The following is a 16,487-nucleotide window of genomic DNA, read 5'->3' as shown; positions in this document are numbered from 1 at the left end:
GCACTCCGATAATTATTTATCTTAATAATCTGCGTTTTGAATGCCATCGTACGACTTTTCCATATTTTCTTATAGAGTTTCGGGATCATGCACTCAAGCCAGTTGCTTGTCCTTACAACTAAGTGAAGTTACAGAAAGCGTTTTCGCGTTCATCATCTGCCAGACAACGGAGAATAAAAAATAAACCACATCCAATCATAAATAAGTAAAGAAGGCATTATTGGCGTTTAAAGCTTCCTCGTTTCTGTTTAAAGAGACGAGTCTCTATGATGTCGTTCTGTTTGGGAGACCAAACTCGATTAGTTTGTGTGCAACATGACTTAAGCTCAAAATTAGACTATGTATATTACTATTCATCCCCGCTTCATTCTTTGCTGCTTATGGCGTGCAAGGAGTTCAAGCTGAGAATTAGGACTGAGAAAGAGAAAGCGAGATGTAGACAGATATTCTATAAAAAAAAGAGAGAGAAGATTTGGGGGCCATAACATGACCCCGCTGCATGGTCAGCATCCCTAATCAGGGGCACTGCATGACGAGGCCCCAACTCACGCCCATCCCACCAGAGTCCGTTGAGACCCCAGTGAGAAGCATTTGGGGAGAGCCGTCTCCCATGCCTCTCGGAAAGGGGTAGAAGAAGGGGGCAGCTGGGGATTTTCCGCACATGTCCACACCATGCAGAAGACGTCACAGGTCTCCCCACATCGTGGGCAACGCCAATCCGTATTCGAATCAGTGTTTCACAGTTACAGGACAGAGTGAAGTACCAGTCTGCGGGTGTCTTAAAATCAGTTCATCCACTTTACTCAGCCCTTTTGCACGAACCTTCGTGGCAGCTAGTTTGGTAACAAAAGATCGGCATTCAGTCATGATTAATGGTATAGTAAGATAGGGAGCACAGATAAAGCAGGTCGTGCAGGAGGTAGTCGCTAAGTAAGAGCAGCTTCGCGTGTGCAAGCAACGGGGCTCAGCACCTTTGGGAACACAAAACAAACACAAAGACTAAAGATAACATAAATGTTGATAGATCTGCGGTGAAAGAAAATTTCACAGCATATCCACGGACTGAATGATTATCAGTGGGGCGAAGCGGACGTCATCTCTCCGTCCATACATCCGTCCGTCCGTTCGTCCACGCGCCCGCACATCCATCCGTGCGTCCAGCTGTCCGACCATCTGTGCACCTGTCCGTCCGTCGATCTAGTGAACACTCCAAGTACCGCCATCTCGCATCTTTTCATCATATATTCATCATATAGAAGCACCACCATCTAGCGAACATTCCAAGGACTAAACGAGAGGCGACTACCTATTACTACTGTAACGACTGCTACTGCAACAACTACTACTTACATCGCGGTCGCACGACCCATGGCATAAGAAGTTTCGTCCCAGAATGTCACCGACAATAACGGTACAGCCCAATGCAAGATTTGAGCGAAGGCGTTAAGGCAAGGCCAACTGTGCTTAAAAATTTTAGCATTTCGCAAGGTCTCGACAACGATACGAAACGTAATATCAGTAAAAACTAGGGTGCAACAACTCACTATGCCATTATTCGTCTTTTCTCGAATAAGCGAGGTACCTGCTAGACACTTGTAACTATGTGCACCTTATTGATGCTGCATCTGGCTAACGAAAAAAAAAAACGACTGAGCACTTTGCAGAGGGTGTGAAGCAATAAAACACACATTCGTTGTGCAGTTAACATCGTGTGATGACTGGTTTTTAGATGCGAAGCAGCTCTTTGTCTAGCCTGTGTAACGCTGTCCCACCGTCCGCACCTTGCCGCAGGAGTTCCCCTCGCCGCAGGAGTTCGAGTGGTGCCAACTAGCTCACGCCCTCCCAGCAGTGTTACTTGGCGTCTCTCTCCCTCACCTGCCGGGTGCTCACCGCATGTGAGCTCTCTCTCGCTTCACCCTTTCCACCGCTCACTACGCTGGAGCCCACTCCTCACGTGGGCATCAAATCACCCGTGCCACCTCTCTCCATCTGTCGGCGAGAAGAAGCCGCGAGCCAGCGGCTGCGCGCGCCTCGAGAATCTTGCGGCGCCGACAATGTGGACAGGTTTCTTGAGACTTGGGACACTCCGTACTCGCGAGGCAAGAGTGCAGATTTCATCGGACGCCGAATGTATTCTCTCTGCGACACGGCTGACCGGCAGGACGAAAATCCATCGCTAAGACTGAAACGATGAAGAAGCGTTGCGGTACTGACTCGATCGCAACCACGAATTTGTATGACGGTCTGGAAGAACTCGATTCACTTAGGCGCAATGAATGAAATGCAAGATTGAATTTGCTAATTTCTTGACGTACCTAAAGCAGTGGAGAGGTCACAGGCACTGAATGTCCCCCATGCGAGACCTGGTGCCGAAACACTGCAACAGAGGTCAAGGCACGTGATTTGGACCTAAAAATATAAAGGTGCCACCTGATCACGGATGAAAGGGAGAGGAAAGCATGTACTCACCATGATTATCCCTCTCCAAGACGTGGGCTCGTCCCAGATTGTCATCACGTCCAGCGACGAAAACACGGCATGGCACGAAACGAGCGAGATACGGAAGGAAGAACACAAAATGGGACACATACTCTATATAGCCGCAGCGCACTAGCCGCGATACGGACCAAAGGCAACGTCCATTCTTAAGCGCCGACATGCAAGAACTGACATTCCGAATGCATTTACGACATTTCACGCCCGGGCGCGCTTCGGAGCGAAAAAGTCGTGATGAAATGACATGCAGAACGGGCCGATATCCTTGTCGCAAGCGGCAAAAGACCTCTGTTAGCTGTTGCCTGCCCAACGCTCGCTATCTCTTCAGTGTTAGCTCCGTCTCAACATCCCAACCAGTCCTCCCCGCTTCCGTCATGGAAACGACATGATGTGGCCGCGGCACGTCGTACCAAACGGAATGCAACAATTACGCCCTTATGTCCGATTAGGTTTACAATAAACCAATTCTGCAACTAAAGAAAGTTAAAGGCTGTGCCACGGCACAAGTGTGTGGTATCACCTCAAAGAGTTGCCGAAGCTAGAAGCTTCCTCGTTGAAACACGGGGTAGTTCGACGATCCCTTCATTGTTTAGGCTTCACCACACTTAACACCATGGGATTGACCTGTGGAATTGGGATAACGCATAATAGAAGTCGACAGCACGCAAGCACAACTTAAATGAAACAACTAAACTGCGGTGGCTTCATACACACGGCGAAGGGCACTTACTTGAGAAAGGCTTGAAACAGCTGCCAGAGATGTATCCGCACGTGCACTCGATCGACGCAATGTGACGGGACGCGCTGCCAGCGGCCCTTCTTTCATACGTTACATTCAGCTGCACGCACTCCTGCGCCTGAAGACGTTTTTTTTTTTCTACGTGCCCCGTTATCGCGATTCACCCCTTGTTTGCCATGATCAACAAAGCTGACTCCCGTATACTCCCATTAGAACTAATGTACTCAGTATCTGCTTTTAATATCAGACGCCTTTCTTGGTGCTTGTATCACACTCACCGAATTTCAGTGTGTGTTTACTATCGCAACGATGCAATGAATGATTAGACGTTGGCCACAGGTGCATGCGCAGATGGGGGAGGGCGAGGGTTGATAATAAAATGTAGCTGGTAGTAGATTGATTGATATGTAGGGTTTAACGTCCCCAAACCACCATATGATTATGAGAGACGCCGTAGTGGAGGGCTCCGGAAATTTAGACCACCTGGGGTTTTATAACGTGCACCCAAATCTGAGCACACGGGCCTACAACATTTCCGCCTCCATCGGAAATGCAGCCGCCGCAGCCGGGATTCGAACCCGCGACCTGCGGATCAGTAGCCGAGTACCTTACCACTAGACCACCGCGGCGGGGCCTGGTAGTAGATTCATTCGTTAACTAAGTTTCATCGTTATGACTCCGCAATTGACATTTAGCGAACGGTGTCGAACAAGCAAGAATTAGCCTGACTCTCTTTTTCCGTTCTCCCAGGATCTGTACGCAACCAAACAGAAAATTTTAAAAGGTATCCCCTCCAAGCGGGATCGCTATTGCGATAAGTATATGCTAATTTACATCTCTCGCAAGGTGCTGTAAGTCACAACTTAAAAGAAATGATTCAAAGGCAGACACATGATTGATTGATGTGTGGGGTTTAACGTCCCAAAACCACCATATGATTATGAGAGACGCCATAGTGGAGGGCTCCGGAAATTTTCGACCACCTGGGGTTCTTTAACGTGCACCCAAACCTGAGCACATCACGGGCCCATATATACAACATTTCCGCCTCCATCGGAAATGCAGCCGCCGAAGCCGGGATTCGATCCCGCGACCTGCGGGTAAGCAGTCGAGTACGTCAGCCACTAGACCACCGCGGCGGGGCAGGCAGACACATGCTTTCCAAGTCAAAGGGACCCGAGATAATGCGCCATTTAGTTACGCTTGCTCGTTTCTGTGACGTCATGGCGGGGGAGTACTTGCAGCATCGGCGGCACTCGGAAACTTCTAAATAGCAAAAGGCACCAGTATAGTGGGTGATTAGCGGCTTTTTTGTGGGTGGAGCTATCGTGAATAATTAATTTGATTATATCTATAGCTATGGCATCGTGAGACGACGACAGCTGTTTCATATCGGATAACAAGCGCGATGACGGAACAAGGGAAAGTGCGTATCAAGCGTTCGCCCAGTCACGGCAGGTGGTGTCGGTTAAGTATAACTAGAGCACGCTCTATCCCGCGCACTGAGCTCTTCTAAACTTAACGGTTATAAAGCGATTTCCAGTGCGTCATTACAGAACGCGCTCTACCAACGTGCTCCAACCCTGGGACGGTGCACGAGTGCTCGCGCCCGATACGGCTTCCGGAAGATTGACCCAACTCCGGCTCTCTGCTTTGATGAAGCGCGTATACTCTTTCCTACAGCGGAAGCAACGTAACATTCACCATGTAACACTTTAGTGCCCTTCAAAGCAGTCAGCGGAAGCGTCGCACAAAAGTGCATTCGAGCCTATATGCGTGCGCACGAGGGGGGCAGGAAGGGGGGGGGGGGGGCGCCCCCCTTAATCACCTAAGAAGGAGCGCAAAGCCCTACCCATGCATAGACATAAGAAGGAAGGGCAGTACTGTGACTCGAGGGGGTGGGGGAGGGCGAGATCAGTTTAATACATTGGCATAATAGTTCGGGGGCGCTGCAATGAACCTTCGCCTAGAGATACTGTATATGCTACCTTTCGGTAGCGTATAGAGCATATACAGTGACTATATCTTCACCCCCTACCCCCCTGAAGGGGAACGCTGCGCACGTTCATGCATTCGATAGTTCGGACTCGGAGCGCGCTAAATTAAAGCGTCTGTTCACCCGATAGAAGGCGCGTAGCCAGAAATGTTTTTCGGATGTGGGGGGTGGGGGGGGGGGGGGCACCATTTTGATTTCGGAAAGGGCACTCCCTTAAAATGCCAATTTTTTTGTTGTCTATGCTATGGCGAAAAAATTTCGAGGGGGGGGGGGGGGGCGTGCCCGGTGAGCCATTCCCTGGCTACCGCCCCTGCCAAATAGCAATCCCGCGCTGCGGTACCCCTGCTAGTGCACCATGCCCACACAGCATGCCGGGAAGGCACTGCTTCGGGTGACTACGTTCGGCCATGCCATTGGCAGTGTATGCCATTGCGTGATATTAGGTTGAGCAAGTTTTTTTTTTTTTTTTTTTTTTTTGCAGCACCCTCCATTTGATGGCAGTACTTGGGTGCAGTAATCGCTAAAAATGAAGTGCGAAACGCGTGAAAACGCAAAGCCGGCTAAATTTCATTCGCTGCCGTGGGATGTTCGTGGCCATACATTCTGATGGTGCCGGCGAAAATCGTCACTAATGGTTCAGCCGTCTTCGCCTGGGTACAAGGGCCATGTGGTAAGAGCCTGAGGGCGTTTTACCTGCAAATGGAAGATTACTTGACTTAAGCTTCTGACTGCTATGTATAATACGAATGAGGAAAGACATCAATAACACACACACACACACACACACACACGCACGCACGCACGCACGCTAAGTTAACGCTAGGTTTTTTAGCCAACTGGCCACCCTATAAGAAGAGACCAAACGGGTCTCAAAACGTAGGGCCTGTTTTTTTAATTAAAAACTAAGGATTAAACGTTGCTAGAGACCTATTTTATTTTAATTTTAGCCAGCCAAGCAGATTTCCGTCAAAGATGTTTACCTTTAAAGCGGCAGCGTACCATTGCAAAAGCACAAAGTGCGAAAGTGGCAGTTACGTTTACCAGCAACACTGTCTACGGAGAACCGATGCTATATACTTATAGCTTATAGCCAAGCTTATAACTTATAGCCAAGCTTATAACTTATAGCCAAGCTTATAACTTATAGCCAAGCTTATAACTTATAGCCAAGCTTATAACTTATAGCCAAGCTTATAAGTGGCAGATCACTGCTGAACAGCGCGTTACGTAAGGAAAATTTTGTCAAGGTATCACACTTTTCTAGAACAAATGGTTTCAGTGGGAGCTGCCTGGTGAGCAACCCGTTTGGCCACTGCACTAGCGGGATATACCTGTGTTGCTCCGCCAATCGGTAATAAACTTATAAACTTTTAAGACGTAGGTTGACACATCGTTATTCAGGCAAGTTCAAATTACGCGCCTTTTTGCGTGTTAACTTCAACCTTGTAAATAGAAATTTTTTATCATACTGTACGTAATTTAGTATAAAAATTTTTAAATTTTACGGTCAATTGTTACCTAATAGTTTACGAATTTTATATTATTTGAATTTTTATGAACTACAAGAAGTATTTTTTCTAAACGACCCTAGGTGGTCTTGTGTTGTCGCTAGGCGTCTGCTCAAGCGTGCTCCAGCTCACATTTCTGCAGTCTGATGTTTCGCGTAATGCTACAGCAACAATTGAGGCAGTGTCGGGCGTAACGCCGCAGCCGTCTGGCTTTCGTAGCTGTCAACACGCGTATTTAGCGCTGCTCAGTCTCGCGGGAGCGTTTTGTGCGGCGCAAATACGGGAGTAAAGCTTGTCGTTGGCGCCGATGCTAGCTGCCGAGCTGCTATTGTTACTTCGGAGCATCGCTGAAGGGCCCGATCGCTCTACGCGACATGCGTGCAGTTTGTCTCCTGCGCAATTTCTCGCCGCATTTCGCATTTCGAGCAAGACGAGGTGACCCTATCTACCATCAGACACGTTGAAACACCGGTGCCGATGCAAATAAGGCGAGGCCTAGCTAAATCTACCGGCGTGCTCGCTTGAATTGTTAAAGCCGTGGTGATATGTTTGTGATGAGCGAATCTCACAACGCTGTGGCAGAGCCGAAGGCGCAAACGGCCGCAGTCGTTCAAAATGGGTAAGCCCTCAATCTCACATCAAACGTGCCAGTGATTTAAGTGACATTTAACGCTCGCTAGTGATGTTTCCGCCCGCATTTGCTTGCTACAATTATTTTCACGGGCGCCGACGCATGTGTTTGTACGTCTGAATGTTTCCCGCGTCTCCCGTTATCATAGATGACTGCCCTAAGGTGTTGTTTGCGCGTCCCACTACATTGCACTTCTTTCCAGGTTCCTAACCATCTTGAAGAAATGGGAAAGTTTGGCGAGAGTGTTTCATTGGGTGATCTGGACGTCCGGATTGGTTTACGTTCTCGGATGCTTCGTGACGTGCAAAACAAGTGAGTTTCTCGACTACGGCTACGATTGGTGTTACGATTCGTGGCCTTACGCTTGACTCATTTCGTTCTTGAATTTCTTCCATCCATATGCGAGCGTGCGCCATTCGATTTAGTAAATCGATGCTGCGTGTCTTTCCTGATTTCTCTTAGATTACACATTGCCCGAAGTTGTACCGGATGAGTTTGTCGACGGTTCTTACGGTATCTCTCGGGACAAGGTACCAGATATGCTTGTTTAATTTGTCTCGAGAATTCTTATTGCGCTAATTATTGTCATTCACTTATAGCTTTATTTTCGCTCTAATTGGACTTTCAGGACACCGCTGACGAGGAATGGTATCGCTACAGCACTGCCATCCGCAGGTTTTGGCCGTGGATTTTGGTGCAGCCACTCATCAGCCACTGCCTTTTCGCCAAACTTCACAAAGTAAACAGAATTTTCACGTGCATGTTATTAATTAATGATAACAATGTGCATTTCCAACATGAGGCACTATTAGCGTAACCATTAGAAGCATGATGTATAGTTTTGCAGCTTAAAGTGGACAGCGAGTACTTGTTTTGTTTTGTCCTATTTGTTTATATCGCACGGGAAAAACTTATTTTAGTGAGGAAAACGCTCTCTGTGAGGAATTGCAAGGTGGCAGCACACATGCTTCCTTCTTGACTTCCTTAATTAGCTAAAAAAAAAGAGATTTCCTCACCTGGGATTGTGTTTCTCTTCCAGCAGCCACTTTAAGCAGCCTCCTCATTGACATGGTTGTTGCGTTAACATGTTTGGTTTCAGTTTAAAGTCAACAAGTTTGTCTGAAGGTCTACAAGTCGGTTGATTGCCAGAAAGAGCGATCAGCCAACAGACTTGTAGAGAACCATTTTGAACAGGTTGAATAGTAGAGCACAGTAGGCCCTAAAAACTGTGTCTCATACCCACATTGGTGGATTGGCCAAATTTTGAAGAAAATTATGAAATTAATATTATTTAAACATTCACTAAGAGATAAGTATAAATAAATATTAAGAATAAAATAAAAGATTGAATGCGAGCATTTGTGCTTATGTTTGTTGCTTCCTCTTTGTCGTCTTCATTTCTTATGTGAACTGCCATGCCCCATCAGCATAAGGTTAGCGCGAGAACATGGGTTTAGTGCAATACGCATTAAAATTTAAATTCAAGTAATGTTTTTTTTTCATAATTGGGTTCGATTGCAGTGACGACCACAAATGGAATAAGAAAGTCTACATTATTGTAACCATGTACGTTTAACAAGAAAACGCCAAGAACAGGCTTTCACCCATACACACTACAAAATAAATCATTGATTTTCAAAATCCCTATGATGGCATGGACGGGGATTCGGCTGGTAATTTTTTTTGCACAATTTCATTTTTATTTACATTCTAATTACCCCAATTTCATCAAAAACTAAACATTGTCATCTATTTTTTTCAACATATGTTAATTACGTTGATTTGTTGGCTTCAAATGCTTGTGTATGGTAAAAATCAGTCACCCCTCCAGAAATCACTCCTGTTTCGTACGCGTGCATTGCTCACAAATTGAAACTTGTGATCAAAAGACTTACTGCAGTGACTCGCACGCAAAACTGTTTTGACAGGCAACAGAATCGAAAGTTGGGTTAGTTGGATATGCATGGTATAACTCTCAGTTCAAGCGCACGAATCGTTTAGTTGCGAGAAAGTGCTTGTCCTCACTTCCTTTCTGTTTATTCGTGCGCTTAAACTGACTGTTATACCATGTTTTGACAGGACCATGTCATGTCGCTATGAGTCTGAGCATTATAGGCCATGTTGTCTTCAATGCAAGCGTCCGAGCCAAAATTATGCTTATGTCACACGTACTCAGGATGCTGGGAACACAAGTACGTGCTAATACTTAGCTCTGAGTTATCACGTTTCAATCCTTGAGCACTGTACAATAAAGGATCACTTTACTTAAGCTTTTTTTTCAATATATTTCAACACCTGTGCTTTATATGTATAATTTGTGTCTTGGTTTGCTTGTTGCTCCCAAATACAGTGGCTTCCCAGCTTTTACGTGGTGTACAGCACTTTTTTCCTGCTCTGCAACGTTGGGTGGGTGACAACTGCGTCCTTCTATTCTCTGTATGCTGCCTTCTACGTTTCTGCAATGTACAGGAGTACATCACTGTGCTACCTTCTCGGTCTTGCCGTCATCATCCATTCAGCGTTTCCTGTGCTTACATTCCTGAAGGTATGTTGTTCGCCTTCAGTTCCATTAGATTCGCTGTATGTATTACATTGGTATACAAATTTTAAAACATTAGTCAGTTTGTACACCCGATGCTGTATATTTCTTTGTTTATTTATTGTCACAGCAAAGCTCAGTTCGGGGTTGACGTTCCCATAATGTCTGCGGCATCAAAATATCTCCTGCACGCGTGGACGCCCATCTTTCCGGATAAAAATCCACCAGTCTCTTGTTGTGCGATGGCTCTGTCCCACCCGTCTCGCAGTCCAGCATCATTTGGTCATTAGGATAAGCAGATTTCTTATACCCGAAACTGCAGCCTGGCATGCAGCAAGTGTTGTGCATCGCTGCTAGGGTGAATTGAAGAACATCAGGTCAACACATGTCGAGACAAATTGAGGTGACGTAAATACGAGGTGCCCACATCAACAAACTGCACCGACACTTCGCTAAAATTATCCTCCCAACAGTAGCAGCCGTTGTCCTTGTTTTGTGGACGAGTGGATGCTGTGAGCGTCCACTTTCTAACACCCATGGTGTTTATTGTAGAATCTGTCGTGTATGCTATAGCATTACCTTATATATACCCAACACAGTGATATGAAGCTATTCCATAGTATTATGCAAGGATTTCATGACTAGTATAAAAGTAGTGAGGGCCCTGGTGTTACCTTGTCACGTTACCTTGTACGGCCGCATCAGTTGACTGTTTCCACTTGATACTGATATCTAGAAACATTGGTACTGAAAATTCAAAATTGCGTGTTTTTGTATCTGCTCCCTAAGAGGCCCCTCACACGTTTTTAAAAATTGTAGTAACTACTACGTCTCCTTGTACATAATACGTTAGTACTTGGCAACAATGAACATTAGGAAAGATAGTTCTTGTACTTGCTTGCTTTGATGCTTAAGTTGCTTGCAGAGTATACCTGATATTTCCTGTACTTTGCATGCTGTAACAGCACAGGGAGGCATTTGCTTGCCCATTAAAATAATGTTACACGATAAATTACTCGTATTGCTCTGTCTCGTTCTTAGATTTAAAAGTTTTGCACCTTCTGAAGCGACCAAAGAAGTGAGATTGAAATGTATAGCATTTCATGTAAAGATGAAAGGTATCAGCAAGCACCTTGCTGTTGGCACTTTCTCAATCGCAAAAGAGGCACAGGAGATGCTTTTTCTCATCTTTCCTTGCAGCCTATTTATCTTTACCACGGCAGTGTGGAGACATTCCTCACCCAAGTCGGACTTTCGTGGACGGCAGCCCGATGCCTGAGCTTTGCCGTGGACTCGACTGCAAGACCTGTCGACAAGGGCAGTCCTGATATTGGCACAACACTGGCGTATGTTTTCTACTTGCCAGCTCTGTTTACGGGACCTCTGCAGAATTACTCGGACTTTCTCGCGCAGGTACGCCGCAGCAGTTGTTAGGTGCTGTTCAGATATTGGAGTCACCGAAATGTACTTCAGTAGTTGGTACTTAGCATGCTGCTTGTCTTTGCTTTAATGGCTCCGTTTACTATTATGAGTGTACATATTACGAGGCCGGTTTGGACAAAAGAACGCAGGTAAATCACATGTGCAGGGGCACAACAGCTGAGCTAGGATTTGGAGCGATTTTTGAAGCAGGGAAATGTTACTTTTGGAACAAGTTACAGAGGAAAGAAATAACTTATTTGTATCACAAAATTCTAAGTTTGTAGCAGTAAAGAAAAAGTCGTTGTTTTAAAAAAAAATACAGTACGTCCTCCTTAGCCCCAGGAAAAAAAAACTTTAAAGTCAATTTATTTTCATAATTCTTTATTTTGGTCTTCAGTAAACAAGAAAATGAGAAAGAAATTTATTTCAAATCAACTACGAAGACATCTTGCGAAATTATCCAGTCCCCAAAGAAGGCCTCTAAGCTTCAGCAGGTATGGAAGTTCACAAAGGAGTTTTGTGTTCTAGAGGCAAAAAAAAAGCCACGTTTTGAGGAAGTCACTTGAGGTTTATCTCCCACGCTCAGCTTTTCTGCATATTTTACTTCATCTAATCTTTCGATGTTCAGGAAGGTGTTCTGTTAACTTGCCAAGTCTCCCGGATTATCCGGGAGACTCCCGGATGTTTACCGTGTCTTCCATTTGTACGGTTGTCATGAAAGTCTCCCAGAAATAGAAATTACTGTGCGTGATCGTGCCGTATTGAGAAAAATGCAGGTCAGTTCGCTCCAGGCTTTTTCTGAACCCACCGCATTTTATTATCAAGGAATTTAGCAGGCGTTCATCTCATTGTACAGTATTTGGTTTCAGTCATGCGAAACCGTGGCAGATATGGATTCGCGAAATTCCTAAGCCCAATTTCACTGTGTCCATTCAGTAGAAATTTGAATGCTCCAAACGCTTTTTCTAATTGCGGCGTGTAATATTAACTTAGTACCGAAACCGCCGAATGCATGCCGATCAAGAGCAGTGTGCTTGAAGCTTCAGAAGCATGCATGCGACCAGCGCACGCTTTGTCTTCTACAGTGCGTGTGGCTGTTGCCATAACCGCTGTGGATGAAACGGCGGTCGTTCTTGACACGATCATGTATGGCGATGACGTTACTGACAGAACTTCGAAAATGTGCGCGCGTCCAACTCTCGACCAGTCAAAGCAACGCTTCTTTCTGCAAGCTTGTGGACAATACTGCGGCAGATGCGATGATAGATAGCATAAAATGACTTAGTTTTCAAGGCAGGTGTGCAGCCAACGCACGCAGATTGAAAACGAAACTACAGCAACCAACGCGCACAAAAACGCGGCAACGCAATAGTGATCTACAAGCTCTGAGAGCACGTGGCTATTGCAGCGGTAGATTAAAGACAGTAAGGATGTAAAAAAAAAAGACTACAAGCATTTTGCGATCCTGTGTCCAAAAACTGTAGTAGCGTGCAAAGCCAAAGCTTTGACCCGCGCTTTCGAAGCAGCCAGCTGCACCGGTACCATCCATTCACATGTGTTCCAGGAAGACATATGCGAGTCGTTTTGACAGAAATAGATTTTGCTAGTTGTTTTCATGATGCTAAACTTTAGGAGTATTTGTGCTCCCCCTTTCAGAGACTCACCTTAGTGGGAAACTTACCTTGTGTGTTCAGCCGTTCCAAGCCATCATAAGACCGCAATGTTGATTTTGGCATTTCCAATTGGGATCCTACTGCCCCCCTCTTTTTACAGCGAAGCTGTTATGAGATCACAACTCCGGTCTTGCACAGCGCCGTAGTTGTCTCCCGCTGCTGCCAGTATTTGTAACCACATCGTGCAAAATTAGAAAAAAAACCTAGTACCAATGACACAGTGGGGCTCGAACCCGGATACGCTGGGTGCCAGCCCAGTACTCTACCACTGAGCCACGCCGGAGCTTGGGACTTGTTGGTAAAGTTGCCTCAGGTAGGCTTGATGCCGAGAAATCAGTCGCGTTAATGTGACTTATAAAGCGTTTTAAAACAGCAAAATAACAAGCAATCATCACACAATGCGAATAGCATCGCGAGTGAGTCTTCCAATGTTTCAACCCAATACTAAAGCTTGTGTTTGTTCAGCTATTAACTGTGGCGCATACCCTCTTCAGGCATAATTCCTCATCGTTGTTAGCCACTGCATGAACAATTGGCACAAAAGTTCTCGCAAGAGTTTAGCGGATACCATGCTGCTCAGAAGAATGACGAAAAATAGCATAGCGAATGCTGGCCTACTACCCTAAAATCTTTATTATTAATGCCGTAGTGAGCATCCAACAAGTGTGCTTGCAGCAGTTACCCAGTGAGTATTTAGATAAGGCACTGAAAGGCCGCTCTTCTAGCTTTCACTGTAACTATGCTGCACCTTCTGCGCAGGCCTGGCATTTTTTTTTAGCGTGATGTATCTTTTCTTTTGTTTTGGTGCCAAAAATGGCAAAAAATAATTCTGCATGTCAACACCCCCCCACCCACCCCTTCTCGTTGTGGGAAACTCCTGGATTCGGAATCCTTGAGCTTTTTTTTGGTGTTCTGGCATGACATATCTTGCATTGTCAGGGCATAACAGGGTGATCTTTTGCCTCTGTCGGCCTTTTTTTACTTTCATTTTCTTCGTTGCTTCCTTCTCCTTTACGTTGTCTGTTGGACACTGCGGCTGGCACTTGACTTGCGGATGGCTGGCACTCGAGTAGCAGACCACAATTTACGGCACAGATTATACATAAAAATTGATTACAACTTTATTGGTGACTTTTCAGTAGTGCTGTAGCACATGTGAAAAAAAAACAATATTTGAACCTCAAGAAAAACCTAATTACTCACCGCGAGGACGAAGTAGTAGACATTTGCTGGGCAACACTACTGTCGAGGTCATCATGCCTCACAGATGCATGACATGGAGTGCCATCTCATTGAGTTTACACAAAGCGATGCTCTCTATGTGTGAAATTCAAGTTAAAGATAAAAAACAAAAACATTTCCTTCAAAATTAGTTATGTGTCCTTGAACAAATGGCCCCAAATGGGGTACCAGGGACTAAAGAGGATATACAATCAATTCAGCGTGCACTGTGCACGTGAGCACTGCAGTTCCAACAAAAGCACTGTATTGAAACATAATATCTATAAATACACTAGAGCAAACTCTGGCACTACTGTCTATGAGAGCTGCAACACACGCCACTTCAACGAGCATGGGAATGATGGGTAGTGCACGGATTTGTCTAATTTCGGTACTTTTAGCTACAATTGGCTTCGCGTGGCTTGGAGTTACTTCGTCACGAAACGACAGGCGGCAAATATTCAGCGGAGACATTTCACTACTTTCACCTTTTAGGTTCACCATTTCAAATCGGGTCACGAAGTTTATTACAGTCCTTTCTTTCATTCGATACAACACCAAAACACAGCAATAAACGAAGCCACATGTGTGTTCGAGGCCCGCAAGTTTGAAGACTAGGCAAATTCGTGCACTACCCATCATTCACGTGGTCCCTGAAGGACCAGAGTGCCCTGTAGTTAATTTTAGCAAACTTCATGTATTGAACCACCCCACAGTGTAAACAACGCGGAATTCGACTTTAGCATTCGCAGAGCCATTCAAATGACTTTACAGGCGCTGCAAATGCTATTACGGATGTGCCAGCCTTGCGACCTCAAAGATTCATAAAGCAGGATGCAGTGGGGTGCCAAAAAGAAAAGTTATTCATGTTTGTTTTTGTGTGTTTCTCAGGACTGTGCAAAAGTTATTCACAGCTCTGAATGATTGCAAGTAATTTTTTATACGTGATAAACCATAATTACTCGAAGTGTGCACGCATGAGTAATTAAGAAACAAAACTGTGTAGTGTCCCGTGACAGCTAGTACTGATAGCCCCTTCTATATATTAGTACATTTTGCCGCAAGGCACTGGTGTGATGCAGCGAAAGTGGCTTAAAAAGTGCTCTGTGTGCAATTAAATAAGGCCAGGATATTTTATAACTGCTGTCATTTTTTCTTTTCTTTCGCGATGAGGTTAAGGTCTGCGCTTTTGGATTGGATCAGATGATAATGCTCTAACCACAGCTGGCCGAGGCTGCCTCCATTTCTCATCTAATTTATTGCAACTGTGGATATTTGGTGCTAGCCAGGCAAATTGGCACTAAACTCAAACCTCGAAATATCGGTTATAATGAAGTAATGAGAAGTACTCTTGCAATAGATACAGTGCTATGAACATACCCTTATAACGAGTTTTCGGATATAACGAACTTATTTTTGTGTAAGATGCAACTTTATTATAGTTTAGAAAATTGAAATTGCTCCAGCCACAGTTCAAAAAGAAACGTCGGGCTCTCTTTTTGAACTGTGGCTGGAGCAATTTCAATTTTCTAAACTTTTCTACCCAGCCAGACAGATTGCTGTCAAAATGTTTACGTTTAAGTCATTACGCAGTGACTTCGGTCAGGAAGCAGCGCTCCTCGCAAAGCGGTACGTGAACGTAGCACGCGGCGTCACGACCTACCGCAACCATCTCGACTTCACAAGGACCTGTCGGGAGAGGAACGTGATACCACGAAGCCTTCAGCTCAAGCGCCTGGTGCACACGGCGGAGGGCAACAAGATCATCGCACAAGCTGAACGGCGGCTACTAAACGCCCGAATCCATGAGTGCCACAGCGTCATCAAATAGAAGGAATTAGACCTGTTCTTTCTACGACGGCAACTTCAACATCGACTGCCCGACACCTTTCCGTCACTGGAGGAGTTCGCACGAAATGTGGCTGCAACAACAGCGCAGAAACAACAAGCGACCCACAAAAGTAAGCTTGCGACGCTTCAAGGCGAAAAACACCACTACAGTCCTGACAACGAGAATTTCGTCGTCAATCTGTCCTCCAAACAACTCTCCCCGACAGAGCACAGCGTGCTGGCAAAGGGACACAACTTCAACACGACCACGACACGTCCGTCACTGCCGAAGATCATCGCGGCTACGGAGGAAGGCATAAGGCGACTCGACAGCGGCATTCGGGAGAACGTGCGTCTCAAGGCTATCGGCGTACTATCAAAAATAGGAAAGCGCCGTGAGCACAACCTGTCGAGAGAGGAGTGTAAGGCGAT

At 45.6% G+C, this 16,487-nt stretch overlaps 1 protein-coding gene and 1 long non-coding RNA gene across 5 annotated transcripts in view; one reads left to right on the top strand and one right to left on the bottom strand.

The window, feature by feature from the left end:
- The window catches only part of LOC142765381 (uncharacterized), a 112,491-nt gene extending 109,139 nt beyond the window's left edge, over window positions 1–3,352 (bottom strand). Inside the window, exons 1-2 of one of the 2 annotated variants that reach the window (XR_012884218.1) lie at window positions 3,227–3,352; window positions 3,017–3,120 (exon numbers count right to left, since the gene is read on the bottom strand). This is a non-coding gene — a long non-coding RNA (uncharacterized LOC142765381). Of the gene's footprint in view, window positions 1–2,315; window positions 2,378–2,469; window positions 2,706–3,016; window positions 3,121–3,226 lie in introns of those variants that run through there. The other variant, XR_012884219.1, reaches the window with a different exon arrangement.
- A 3,529-nt stretch (window positions 3,353–6,881) lies between these two features.
- Window positions 6,882–16,487, top strand: part of LOC119167457 (protein-cysteine N-palmitoyltransferase HHAT-like protein) — a 41,328-nt gene continuing 31,722 nt past the window's right edge. For all 3 annotated transcript variants that reach the window (XM_075866245.1, XM_075866246.1, XM_037418930.2), the window contains exons 1-6: window positions 6,882–7,358; window positions 7,573–7,682; window positions 7,833–7,900; window positions 7,999–8,109; window positions 9,721–9,915; window positions 11,110–11,322. In XM_075866245.1, the coding sequence (XP_075722360.1) occupies window positions 7,285–7,358; window positions 7,573–7,682; window positions 7,833–7,900; window positions 7,999–8,109; window positions 9,721–9,915; window positions 11,110–11,322 (771 nt within the window). In that variant the 5' untranslated portion in view covers window positions 6,882–7,284. The remainder of the gene's footprint in view (window positions 7,359–7,572; window positions 7,683–7,832; window positions 7,901–7,998; window positions 8,110–9,720; window positions 9,916–11,109; window positions 11,323–16,487) is intronic.

Source organism: Rhipicephalus microplus, chromosome 6 (assembly GCF_043290135.1).
Source record: "Rhipicephalus microplus isolate Deutch F79 chromosome 6, USDA_Rmic, whole genome shotgun sequence".
Taxonomy (NCBI): Eukaryota; Metazoa; Arthropoda; class Arachnida; order Ixodida; family Ixodidae; genus Rhipicephalus; species Rhipicephalus microplus.
Note: the sequence above shows the minus strand (reverse complement) of the source record. Positions and strands in the feature narration are given on the sequence as shown.